Consider the following 13,955-nt stretch of genomic DNA (forward strand, 5'->3'; position numbering starts at 1 on the left):
TGTGACTCATGATCCTGCTTGGCCACCATCAGTTGCATGACAGTGAGCTGTGACTTCCTGTCTCCCCCCTACCCCTCTTGCCCAGCTATCACTGGACATGGTAGGAAATAGTTGGGAAGGTGAACTGGGAAGTTCCTGAAAGGCAATCTGTGTGGAGATCTGGCCAGAGCCACCCAGCAGTGGTGTGACAGGAACCGCAGGTGCCATGTATCCATTCACTAGGTGTGAACTGACATCCTCCGCCCCCCAGGGACCTGGCCCCCAGCTGGGGTAGCTGATGGTACAAAGACAACTGAGGATTAACCAGGACCAAGAACAGGTCATTCATTCCTTTGAGTGTCATTCTGATCACCAAGCACATCTTGGGCATTGTCCCAAGCCTTAACAGTGTGACATGGAGAAGAAGGCCTGACCTTAAATGATACTGAGTTGGGAGTAGAAGGGGAGAAGGGGAGGACCCATGAAGACTCCTGAAAAGCCAACTGATGAGTCTGAATTTTCACCTGTAAACAATGGTGAGAACGTGACAGTGGGTGATTAGAAGTCTTTGTTATCATTGCAGCCAATCTTTATTGAGCTTCTAGCATGTCCCAGAGACCATGTTTTCTTCAAAACTGTTATTATCATTATCGCTAAAGTCAGCACTTATCAAGGCCCAGAGAACATGCTAAATTCTCTAAGCCTATGAATTCTTTTATTCCCTGTGAGGACTCATAAGATGAATATTATTGCCCTCATATATGAATGAATAAACTGAGGCCTAGAGAAGCCAAGTAATTTTTCCCTCTGTCTTATGACTTGAACCTGGGCAGTCTGACTCCAGTGGCAGAGCTCTTAACCATCATACTATCTACAGAATCGACCAGGGCAGCCCAACAGGTAGAATTGAAGCCAAAGCCATTGGAAGCGTCCAAGTAGAAAGACATGACTGTTTTCCTTGAATAAGTAAAATGTTTAGCTCTAAAGAAGACCAAGATATCTCAAGGGAGGGCTTCCTGGAAGAGGAGGTTGAGTGGGGCCAGGAGATAAAACACAGAAAATATCAACACCTGAATCTTCTACTCCATGGGTCCCCTCCCTCCTCTCCAGGTGAACAGTCAATCCCCAAGACCTGACCCACAGGATAATCAGGTGAGGTAGGCCGGTCTAATCTGCAGGAGTGGAACAAGCACAAATCAAAGCATACTCCACTCCAGAGCCTGGGCCCTCATTGGGTCAGATTCCCCCAGTATGGCAAGGGTGTGGGACACTGACTCTTGGAGGAATTGCCTCAGCCATGGCTCAGCAGAAGCCAGTGGTCAACCTTACCTCCTCGCCTAGGAAAGCTGACCCAGACATGCTCTAATCTACTTCTGGAGCAGCCCATCAATCACAAGGGTGGTGCTCAGTGCTGAGCACCTTTGGTCCACTCCCCCATTTGTCTCCCAGTGCTTCCTGGATCTCCCCTGCGGGCGTCTTGGGATCCTTCCCAGTTGCCCTGCTTTGGGAGACAGCTGTCATCTGCCCACTGGGGCTTCGTTATCCTAAGCTCTTCGTGGAGCTTTTATGCACCTCTTCCAATCAAGCACAGATAGTTCCTCTGTGAGGATGGCCCTCTACCTACTTCCAGAGGCGCAGAGGCCCATTCTCCCAGCGAGGTGAATGTGCGCTCCTTGGTCTGGATTTCCACGTTTAGACACAGATCTAGCTTTGTTTTCATTGTAAGTGACTTCAAATCCTTTCTGGAAGTAGGTGGGAACATAAATAAAAGCAGCCAGGACACATTCTCAACAAGCTCAGTTGTGACTTGAGCTTTTTTTTTTTTAAAGACAGGCAGTTGTTTCCATGGCCAGAAACTTCCTGCCACCTTCACCAGTGTGCCATCACTGCCAGACGCCGTGCAAATAAGTGGGCAGATGGGAAACAAAAAAGGCAGGCAGCCAGCTGCCCACCTGCACATCCTTCAGAGTACCTTCTCATGGTCCCAGGGGGTGGCAGGAATGGAGGGGGAGACAGAAGCAAGTTCTCTGCCCTCTAGACCTGGGCAGGGCAAGCACAAACTTCAGAGTTAGTATTCTTCTGAAGGCTTCTAAGGAATGAATGACCCTTCACCCTAATATAGAAAGGGAATGGGCTCCGTGTGGAAAGTGGAAAGGGGCTGTGTTCGGACAGTACAGCGGGGAGCGAGCTGGGCAGCACAAACTCATCCTGAGGATGGTAGCTGCTTCCGCAGGCTCACTGGATCAACTATGTCCCTGGGACTCCTAGCTTTAGAAACTCAGGTGCAAATCTTGCCCGTGCTGCTCAGCAGGATGTGAGACTTTAAAATTTATATTGTCGGGGCTGGGAAGGTGGCTCAGTGGTAGAGTGCTTGCCTCGCATGCCTGAAGCCCTGGGTTCGATTCCTCAGCACCACATAAGCAAAAAGAAAAAAAGCCGGAAGTGGCGCTGTGGCTCAAGTGGTAGAGCACTAGCCTTGAGCTGAAGAGCTGAGGGACAGCGCCCAGGCCCAGAGTTCAGGCCCCACGACCAGACCCAAAAAAAATTTATATTGTCACTTGAACCTCAGCTCCTTTGCCCTCATAGTAGAGTTTTGTGTGGATGTTGCCAGTAGTGGGGCTTGAACTCAGAGCCTTAGCCTTACTTTGGGGTTGGCTTGTTTGTTTGCTCAAGGCTGATGACCACAACTCCACTTCCACAGCTTTCTGCTGGTTAGTTGGAGATCAGAATCTTGCAGCCTTTTCTGCCCAGGCTGGTTTTCAACTGCGATCCTGAGCTATTCAGCCTCCTGAGTAGCTAGCATTACAAGTATATGCCTCTGGTACCCAGAAATAGTTGGCAATTTTGATTATCATATATTAACTATACAAAGGGTTTCCTTGTGATAGTTCCGTACATGCATATAATAATGTACTTTGATTATATTTGACCCACTCTGTGATTTTTTATTACCCTCCTTTTTTACATTTTAATGTGTTTCATTATGATATTTTCAAATGTACTCACAATATATTTCAATCATATTCACCCCATCCATTCACCCTCTTTCCTCTCTTCCCTTTTACTTCCCTTTCCCCAAATAATAGTTCCCCTTTCACACGTGTGTGTGTGTGTGTGTGTGTGTGTGTGTGTGTGTGTGTGTGTGTGTGTGTGTCTGTACTGGGGCTTGAACTTAGGCCTTCACACTTTGTTTTGGCTTTTTCATTCTCAACTGGAGTTGAGCCACACCTCCACTTCCAGCTTTTTGTTGGTTAATTGGAGATAAGAAGTGTCACAGACATGGCTTTGAACCATGATTCTCACATCTCAGCCTCCTGAGTATAGGATGGCAGGCGTGAACTCCTGCACTCAGCTAAATAATGAGAATTTTAATGATACTAGAGGCATCAGTGAGAAAAGCCTATCCATGTCCTTACCCCATTGGCAGAGAGGAAGAGCACAGAATGGGTAGTGCTTTTGAGCTTGTGAAGATCGGCGTTGTTATCATTTAGAACCTCGTGCCCAGACTCTGGTAAAGGAGGGTGAAGGGGTGACTGTAGGTCTGGCCAGTTTGGACCCAGTGAGAATCGTCTGCTTCTCACACCTGACTGCCACATGCAGAACACATCACCTTGCGCATGCGGTAGGCTGAGGGCACTTGTGAATTCAAACTAGGAAGATTTAAAGAGCCCTTAATCCACTTAAAGAAAAAAAAAAGACCTCAGACACAATCATTCACTCCCTAACAGGCTTTCTAGAAATACTTTAGAAAATGAAGGACATTGTGAGCAGTTCCAGATCTTGGCAGATCCAGCATTGTGTTCAGGAAAAGCCATGTTGGTGATAAGCCAGTTCGTTGTTCATCAAAACCTGTAGCTGGTGAGTGAGGAAGTTGGCCTCCTTGGAGAGAGAAACAGCAGGAATAATCAGGGGGGACTCGTAGCATCAGGTTCTGATCCCATTCGTACCTCAGAGTTGTCTTCTCAGAACCAGCCCATGTTTAGTAGATACACCTGCTTTGCATATCACCCACACCAGCCTGTGAGTTTCTGGTCCACATTGGTTGTGTACCTACCAGGGTAGCTCCGTAGGGTTGCTGTAGAAGCCACACGGACTGGTGGCTTCGACATTGACTGACTCTGCCATGGTTTGGGAGGCTGGACATCCAAAATCAAGGTGACAGATTAAGGGGAAATCGCCTTTGTCTCTGATATAGTAGGCAACTTGTGATTTGAAGGCACATTTTCCATCTCCTCCCTTTCCTCTGTGGGTCCAAATTTTCCTTTTTCATAAAGCCACTGGTCAAGCTGGATTAGGACCCATTAACAACCTCACTAACTGGATTACCTTTGTGAAGGCTGATTGGCAAACTAAGTTATATACTGCAGTTCTGGGTGTGAGGGTTGCAGGAAACCTTTTGTTAGGGAACACAGTACAATCCATAATTCCTACGGAGAGTAGAATTGGAGTGCAAGGTGCTTACCCTCTGGGCTTGAGGCTGTGTTGTAGAGTCTGGCTGAAAATCAAATTCTGTCCCAAGCGTTGTGAGCCATTAGAAACTCAGGCAGCCCACGAGAGCTCTCATCGTTTGAAGAAGACTTTCTAGGCACCATGTGGAGTACCCAGGATCTGGCCGGGTGGTGGAGAAAGGAAATTCTCAGGAAAGGCAATGGCATAAACATGGCCCCAGGGCTTGGCAGGGAGGCCTGGACAGGAGGCAGAGCTGAGTCTGAGGAGGCAGTTTGGGGCTAGCGTGCTGGGGGCTGTGGGGGGGGGGGTACGAGGCATTGAAGGTCAGCCACCGAGAGCCGAGAGAAGTTTCAAGTCAGGAGTTTCAACTGGCTGCTCCCTGGCTGCTTTGTGCCTGATCCAAGGCTTTGGCAGCTCAATGGAACAGTCCTTGGGATCTTCCTTAAGATGTGCCCCGGGGGACATCAAGAGGCCTTCAATGGCTCCACCCAGAAGCTGCAGTCACCCCCAATTTCTAGCATCTCTTGGACATCCTTTAGGGCTGGATTTACACCACTGCCACTCCTCTTTCCCCCCTCCACTGTAGTCCGGGGTCTGTCCCCCATCATGAAGGGACTGTAGCTGTCTAGCCATGTGGATATGTCCTAGGGAACAATGGGCCAGGGGCACCCCTAAGGATCTGCAGTTCCTCCTAAGTAGTTAAGAAAGCTAAGGAGCCATTGTGGAGTTACCATTCATGGCATTTTATAGGCGGGGCGTCATTCCACCTTTATTTGCTGAAAGTAAAACCAGTCCGAAATGGTGCTAAACTGGATCCATTGTGTCAGCGACCTCAGAATGCCACAATGACAGGGTATTTCGGGTGGGGGGGGGGCGATTTTTGTTCTTGCAAAATTGACTTGTCAGGTTTAAATGCAATGTATACTAAGCAGGCTCATAAGACATCCAGTCATTTGGACAGACTAAAAGGTAACATATTACACGGGAAAATAAATAAGCAAACCAGGCAGAAGAGCAGCACGTGGCAGCAGAGGACCAAACCAGCAGGAGCAAGAGAACCATTTGTGTGGCACTCAACTAATCCATCAATAAAAATACATAAATAAAATGGCCACGTAATTGGATTTTATTGTGGGGCTTAACAAGGCCCTGGGGGAGGAAGAGGGCCACAGGGTGCAGTACTATAGGCAAGTGGCAGAGAAGGGCTTTGGTAGCAGCCTGACAGACAGATATCCAGGATAGCGAGACAGCCAGGGAAGGAGAGAGCCCCCTCCTTTGGACTCCCAGTTGCTGCCTCCCCCGACTTAGAACCTCTGGCCCTCTGTGAGCTCTCCCTGGTATTCAAGACCTCTCTAAAATCCTGGCCCTGGTCCGTGGGGACCCCAATTCCTCAGCAGCTTACGGCGTCTGCACCTGCAGTCTGGAAGACAATCCCCAAGCCACGGGCAGCCTGGTGCCTATGAGTCAGCCATCAGGATAATAAAATACTGGGTTATTTTGTGTTTTATTAACTGCCTCTTGCCTTCCGTTTGCATAATAGTGAGCTAGATTTACATACCGCTGCTCGGCTGTGCGTTATTTTTAATAGAAGCGGCGACAGGCCCCGCATGATGAAGTGGCTTTCTCGCCCGTGATGAAGATTTCTTCACACTTGCTGGGTCGGGCAATGTGCTTTTTCTTTTTTCTTTTTTTCCAGATGGATACATCCTTACAAAATGATTTCCCCCATAAGCTTGCTTCTGTCCCTCTCTTCCTTGACATCTTCCTGCGAACCGGATAAACTGCCTATTAAATTTAATTACAGCCTCAATAGCCACACATCTTGATCTGACGTCCCCGAGTGTATTGCTTGGGGCTGAGGTCCTTGAGGAAGGCATAAAATTAATCTCGAGGATACAAACCCATTTCCGGGAGCACGAGGACCTGCCACACACCGTGGTCTCTCTTCTACAAGCTCTGGATTTCATTGGCCGAAGTGGGAAAGCCATTGTTGTGGATGAGGTTACCTCTACCCAGTTAGGGGCATTCTTGGAGGGCTGTCCATCAGCCCTGGGAAGCTTTTCCTTTTGCTGGATGGTTCTTTGCTGCCACCAAAAAAAAGCAGTGTATCTCATGGCTACTCAGGAGAATGAGAGCCATTCTGGGACATTTTTCAAACAAGTCAGGACTTCTGGGAACTTTACTCACTAAAGAACAGACTTCAAAAAAAAATTTAAAAGGGCTGGGAAGGTGGTTGGGCTGGGAAGGTGGCTCAGTGGTAGAGCGCTTGCCTTGCATGCCTGAGGCCCTGGGTTCGATTCCTCAGCACCACATAAGCAAAAAGAAAAAAGCTGGAAGTGGCGCTGTGGCTCAAGTGGTAGAGCGCTAGCCTTGAGCTGAAGAGCTGAGGGACAACACCCAGGCTCAGAGTTTGAGGCCCACAACCGGACACCCCCCCCAAAAAAAAAAACAACAAAAAAACAGACTTCGTGGAATCTAACTTTGTGCTCACTGGGTCATCTGCAGAGTGCCAGTGACAAAATGAGTCATGATGACAAATCAGACAGAGATGAGGGAGTGGTAGGGTGAGGGTGGTGTCATCTTAGAGGGACTGGGGAGGATACAAGAGAAGGTGGCATTTGATCAGACAGGGAATGAGGAAGTAGGTCATGTAGAAATTGAGGGACAGGTAGAGAACACTGCACCTAGCAAACAGACCCCCAAGAGGGCCCTGCCAGCCTGAGTAAGAAACCCCGTATGCAATGGCTGATGTCTTCCCTACCTCCATCAGTCAAACCAGGGCTTGCTTCCAAATCTGGAAAGGGCTTTAGCCTGAGGGTGTTGAGGAGCCCCTGAGATTTTTGAGCAGTGACCTGTGTTGTTAACTGGTGTGCTGAGAGAACTGACTTACTGCAAGGGAACTGGTGGCTTGTGCCTGTAAGCCTAGCTTGCTACTCAGAAAGCTGAGATCTGAGGATCTTGGTTCAAAGCCAGCCCAGGCAGGAAAGCCTGTGAGACTCTTATCTCTGGGTTAACCACCAGAAAAACAGAGGCGGTGCTGTGGCTTAAAGTGGCAGAGCGTTAGCCTTGAGCAAAAAGAGCTCAGGGACAGCACCCAGGCCCTGAGTTCAAGCCCTAACAACTTACATTAAAATAATTAAAACAGTAAAACCATGATAACTATGTAGATGAGGCATGGCTATTTATCTAGCAGCTCTTTGTCTTTCTTCTCAGCTTTTCTTCCAGGCGCCTTCAATTTTAGGGAGATCTTTTCTACTTGCTGGTCCCGAAAGCTCTTGACAACCTTTACTCCCATGGAGGAGAGCTTTCATTTCTTCAGGTCTTCCAGCCAAAGTCTCAGGACCGACCTCATTGGTCTGCTCTGGATCACATGTTCTTTCCTTAACCAATCACCATGTGCAGCAGCCAGAGTGCCCTGACCAGCCAGATCAAAGTCATCTTCCTAAGGCTTTTAATTGTGAGCAATGCAAGCATAACACAAAAGTAAAATGGAGCGCTAAAACCCCAAGATCCTTTCCCAGCCAGTCTCAGCTCTGACTCCTCTCAGGATCCTCGAAAGGAACTTACAAACTTCCTATCATTTTACCTATATTTCAATGTGTGTTCTGCATGAGAGTAACTTCTCCAAACAACATCAAATCACCCTGTTATTAGAGAAAATTAACCTCTCAGACACCTCGATCACTCAGATTACTAGGTTTTCAACAACCTCTTTGAATAGAAGCCACTTGTTTGAATTGTGATTCAGGTGAGGTTCATACCTTACCAAATAAATTTCCTAAATGTCTTTTTAAAGTATTTGGAGTACAATTTACATACGCAAATTTCTAATTTTTTTGAGGCATGACTTGATATTTTTTGCAGAAATATGAGTAATATAGCTAGGATCTCTCTCTCTCTCTCTCTCTCATTTTTGGTCAGTTGTGGGCTTAACCTCAGAGTGCTGTCCCTGAGCTTTTGTGCTCAAGGTTATCACTCTATCACTTTGAGCCACAGCTCTACTTATGGTTTACTGATGGGTTAATTGGAGATAAGAGTTTTTATAGACTTTCCTGCCCTGGCTGGCTTCATTCCTCGATCCTCAGATCTCAGCCTCCTGAGTCACTAGGATTACAGGTGTGAGCCACCAGAGCCTGGCAGCATTTTCTATCACTCCAGAAAGTTCCATGGTGCACCTTGTGGGTCTGTCCCATCCTGTCATCTGAGATTACTGATTAGTTTGCTGCCGCTATGGTTTGCCTGTTCCAGGATGCCATGTGAGTGGAATCATTTTATTCTGCCTTCTTTCATTTACAAAATGCTTTTGAAAGCAGCCATGTTCTAGCTTTATTCCCTTCCCTATGATACTGCTAACATCCACTGAGTAGCTTCCATCATAATTCAGCTATCATCTGTTAACAGTGAAACAGTTGAGTTGAATCATTTTTAGGTTCCTTTCTAGGTTCCTTGCAATGTCTTTGTTGTGGACATCTACTTGTTGCTTTTATAGGATTTCTGGATATATCTCTGTGATATCACTTACCATAGCTGTAAATTTCCTCCAGTTAGATCTACAGACTCCATCTGAGCCAGATTACAGCATAGGTGGTGGTGTGTATTTGCGTCAGGATGGATTAGAACTCACTTGTCAAGTGGCTTGTTTCTAAGATATTTGCACTGTTGGCCAACATTGAAAACCATCCTAGAGCCATTAGCTTATTTGGGTTGTAACACAGCAAATTTTCACTCCATTATTCCTTCCATGATATTATCTGGAAAACAGCATACGGAGAAGCTTGCCACCATCAACAGTTACTGCATTATTCTATGATACTAGGATAAGCTTTTGCACATTTTAGAAGCCTGAATACACCCCCCACCAAGATGTTCCTTGTTCAAGGTAGAAATGTCCGCCCATTGACAGAAATTATGTTGAATTCTCTAGGCTTCCAGACCGTACACCTAATGGTATCTCTCTCTCTCTCTCTCTCTCTCTTTCTCTCTCTCTCTCTCTCTCTCATCACAGAACTCCAGTGCTGACCATAGAGTCCGACTGGACCTGGGTCTCTGGGACAAGTTCAGTGAGCTGGCCACCAAGTGCATTATTAAGATCGTGGAGTTTGCGAAACGCCTGCCGGGTTTCACCAGTTTGACCATTGCAGATCAAATCACCCTGCTGAAGGCCGCCTGCCTGGACATCCTGGTATGAGTCTTTCTGAATTCTCAGGGTGCGGGAAGAGAAGGAGGGAGAGGGATGATGATGAGGAGCTCCCTGCTGCACTTCCTAACAACTCCTGAGCCCACCCTCTGGGAGAGGCCTGGAATTAGGCAGAATCTTCCACTCTCCCGCTCCTTCATAGGGTCCCCTCAGGTGACCTTGGGAGGACAGACTTTCTCCCTGCCTTATGAGGTTACCTATATCCCGTTCAGGCTCCCACTGCCCCAGAGCCTCATGGGACATCAAAACCCACTCTATGGGACCGCCCTACAAGTGTTTAAAGATTGCCAAGGTTAGGATCCTTCAGGCTAAAGTACCTGGAGGTGGCCCAGGGGCACCCTGGCTCCAGCCTCTGCCCCAGTCCTGTCCCAACTCCATCTGTGGCATTGGAGAATTTGTCCTTCTTGTCTTAGTTCAAGCCGCTAAAGAGAAAAGGCAGCTTAAGTAATGCTTAAGGAGTTAGCATGACGGACCGTGTATGCTGGGCCCTGGCTATGGACTCCTCCCCTGGGCCTTCCTGCTGCATCCTCTCCAGACTGGCCAGGACCCTGGGCCTCTCAGCTCCTACACAGCACTGAACTCCTCATGGGCTCCACCCTCATGACTTCATCTAAACCTAATCTACCTCATGGCCACACCATTCAGTACCACTGAGGATCACACCATTTCATACCGCAGCTCGAGAATCCCACCATTAAATACCATGGATTAGGGATCAGGGCTCCAGAGAAATGGAGAGAGGAAATGAATTCCGTCTGTAGTAGCCCTCAACTGAAAGAAAAGGAACTTCTGGTGCCATTTAGTTCCTTGCCATTGTCACACTGAAGTTTCTAGAGCCTTGGAGAGGATCAGGCTGAGGTCACAGCTCCTCCTCCGTGGTCTCTGCTGGCCTCTGCTGGCTAATGTCCACTCATTCTCTCTCAGTTCAGGATGCTGTGGACTTGTTTGAAGGAAGAAAGTACACAGCTCACATCAGAAATTAGGGAGTGGTATACTTCGTTTTTACGGTGCTCTGAAAGCATAGATTTTTTTTTTCTTCTTATTCCAACTTCACAACTTAGGGAGGAACTCACTCTGCTAAGCAATCCCAGAAGGAGGGAAGAAAGCTTGGGGAGGGGGGCGGGGGAGAGTCACTCATGTCTTAGTGTGTTTTCTGTCATATAACAAAGTAATCCAAGGCAGGGTGATTTGTTAAGAATGGAAGCTTCTTTAGCTCCTGGATCTGGAGGTTGAGAGGCCCAAGAACACCGCCTTGACACCAGCTCAGGACCTGCGAAGCCTTTTGGCTACATGGAGACACAGAATGTGTTCTCTTGCTTCCTCTTTTTATAAAACTGCAGTCCATCTTTGGGGGTGGGAGGTTCACCCTAATATGGAATCCTAATTACTTCCCCAAAGCCTCACATCCACTCAACTTAAATTCAGGTACATTTTTAGCATGAATGTGTAGGACACATGAAAACCATGGCATGGCGTAGCTGAGTGGGAAGCCAGAGTGTTTACAGCTCCTTCATTTGCTAATTAGACCCAAGGATACTGCTGATAATGACTTGGTAGCCTGCAGGTGCCAGAGATTGGGAGAAGGTGCAATTTTCCTTCTCATTAAGCTATAGAATCTAGGGTAAAGCCAGGTTCATTCAGAAAAAAATCAGGACCTGGAGTTTGCCAACCTCATCTCCTTTGATTCCCCATGCTACTCCGTGAGCCTGAGGAATGAGAAGTCAGCCCATTGTATAGAGGAAAAGCTGGAGGGGAGGGGAGTCACTCATGAGGCCACCAGAACCAACCCTCAAAAGCCAGGTCTTTCAGGTCAAGAATCACAAGAGACATAACTGGGAACCCTTGGGAATGGCAGTTTTGTGAGACATGTGGACCGCAGGCAGAACTACCCTTCCTGAAGTTAGTAACAGCAACTAAGGCAAATCAGTAAGAATATTGATGACGAGCTATTGGAGTGAGGAGCAAGAACAATTGTGACAAGGTAGTAAAGTGGGACACAGCCACACATGCCCTAGGGCCCTGAAATGTGGCTTGTCTAAAGGGTGGCCACTGTAGAATAAATGTGGGGGTTCCCAAAGTATATTCAGAAATGCCACACATCTCCTTAATGAGTTTTCTATTGATGACACGTTGGGACAATTTGGGATGGGTTAGGTCAAAAGTATATGGCTAAATTGTTCTGCTGAATTCTCTGGGCACCCTTAGCATTTCGAGAGAGGCCATGAGGGTGCCGGGCTGAAGGCAGGGACAGTACCAGGAGACTCCCCACACAGCTGTCCCACATACAGACCGTGATAGTTATGATTATCATATTTTAAATTTCCCATGAGCACTTCGGGAGAAAGTCAAGTCATACCAGATCCTGCTCAACTTGTCAGACACTATCAGTGCAGATAGCAAGGTGAGGGAGAATTGTACTCTCGCCTTGATGGGAAACAGGGCACCCCAGGATCCCCCTTGGGGGCTTAAAAGGTGAGAGGAGAAGCTGAGGAGCAAATGTATCCCATTTATCCGACGAATGTTCATTAACCACTCACTGTGTGGAAGGCACTGTCCTAGATGCATGAGGCCCCGCAGAGAGCAAGGCCAGCGAAAGAGCAACCCCACCCCCCCAGTGCTGTTCGACAAGGGAGCTCACAAAGCCTGGATAGTGACAAGTACCACAAAGACAACAAATCAGGATGTGACACTGGGCACTGATGGCTGCAATCCTAGCTACTCAGGAGGCTGAGATTTGAAGATCATAGTTCAAAGCCAACCTGAGCAGAAAAATCTATGAGGATCTTATCTTTAATTAGCCAGCAAAAAGCTGGAAGTAGAGCTATGGCTCAAATAAGCCTTGAGCAAAAAAGCTACAGGACAGCACGTAGGCCCACATGCACGCACGCATGTGCACGCGCACATGCACACACACACACACACAGAATGTACTTATACTGTGGCATACTCTGCAGCAAAGAAAAAGAACGCACTACCATAAGGACAAATCCCACAGACATATGCAGAGTAAAAGTCAGACACAAAAGGTAATGTGCTGTTTGATTCTATTTGTCCTTAGTGCAAAATAACAGGAAACACTGACCTGTAGGAATAGGAACCAAAATAATTCTACTTTTGGAGATGAAGATTGGTTTAGAAGAATCCAGGGAGCCTCTCCTGGTTGGAAATATTCCTGTCTGAATACTGGTCATGGTGACTCAGGGTTATCATTGGAGAAACTTCATTAAGTTGTACAATCCAAGATATATATGCAGACACTTACCTATTGCTTTGTAATAGCCAGGAAACGTAGCAGTTTAAAAGACAGTGAGCTGATGTGGGTATCGGGAAGGTATAAAGACTCACTGGCTGACTCTGGCTTGGCTGCTTGTAATCAGGATATGTGGTCCACAGTCCTCTGAGGACAGAGGTCATATCTAGTCCTGTGGTCAAATCCAGAGCTGGTATAGAAGGGTATAGATGTGTCCTGCTTATTATTCCCTACATAATGCTAATTCTGTTTGTAGTGTTTTAATGAAAGAGCTGCGAAGGCATCAGGCATCTGAAGCAGAACAGACTGCTCTGGGAGATGAAACTTTCATGACTTCCTTCCATGTGGCTTCTGCTCTTAGGAATGGCTGACACACTGACTGCTTTAGATGATCCAACAAATACACTTTTTTTTTTCTTTCAGATTCTCAGAATTTGTACCAGGTATACCCCAGAACAAGACACCATGACCTTTTCTGATGGCCTTACCCTCAATCGAACTCAGATGCACAATGCTGGATTTGGTCCTCTCACGGACCTCGTATTCACCTTTGCCAATCAGCTTCTGCCTTTGGAAATGGATGACACAGAAACAGGCCTTCTCAGTGCCATCTGCCTAATCTGTGGAGGTACAGCTGCCTAGAAAATCCTCACGGGGCCATGAAGAACAACTTAGAAGTTTTGGGAAATCCCTTGTTCCCATTCTGGACTTATTCTGCTTGGGGCAAGGCATGTGAATAAAGCATGCCTGGGTTTGTTGCATCTTTCTGTATTTCATTTCTGTATTTAATGCAAATTGTAAAGATATTTGGGATCCTCGTGCTCTGAAAGAAATGCCAAAATGCTATTTCTCCTGCTGCCGCGGGTACGTTTTTTTAGAAGGCAGGACCACACTATTATAAAATAAATTACCTAGGGACGGTTTAATGATGACCCAAGGGAATTGCATGTTCGGTTTGTTAATATAGTGGCTGGGAATACAAGTTATTGCCTGGGCTTCCCCACCAGTCCCTGGAGGACTGGAATAAAATATGCTTTTCTTCTTTGTAGTGACCCCTGCTGGCTTACAGGAGGCTGAATC

The 13,955-nt window shown here is 47.1% G+C and overlaps 1 protein-coding gene across 1 annotated transcript in view; it reads left to right on the forward strand.

Moving 5' to 3' along the window:
- The window catches only part of Rarb (retinoic acid receptor beta), a 147,191-nt gene that overhangs the window by 128,203 nt on the left and 5,033 nt on the right, over window positions 1-13,955 (forward strand). Inside the window, exons 5-6 of the mRNA XM_042680073.1 lie at window positions 9,434-9,610; window positions 13,299-13,503. Coding sequence (XP_042536007.1) covers window positions 9,434-9,610; window positions 13,299-13,503 — 382 coding nt within the window. The remainder of the gene's footprint in view (window positions 1-9,433; window positions 9,611-13,298; window positions 13,504-13,955) is intronic.

The sequence above is a fragment of the Dipodomys spectabilis genome, unplaced genomic scaffold, assembly GCF_019054845.1.
Source record: "Dipodomys spectabilis isolate Male_0828 unplaced genomic scaffold, ASM1905484v1 ptg000054l, whole genome shotgun sequence".
Lineage (NCBI taxonomy): Eukaryota > Metazoa > Chordata > Mammalia > Rodentia > Heteromyidae > Dipodomys > Dipodomys spectabilis.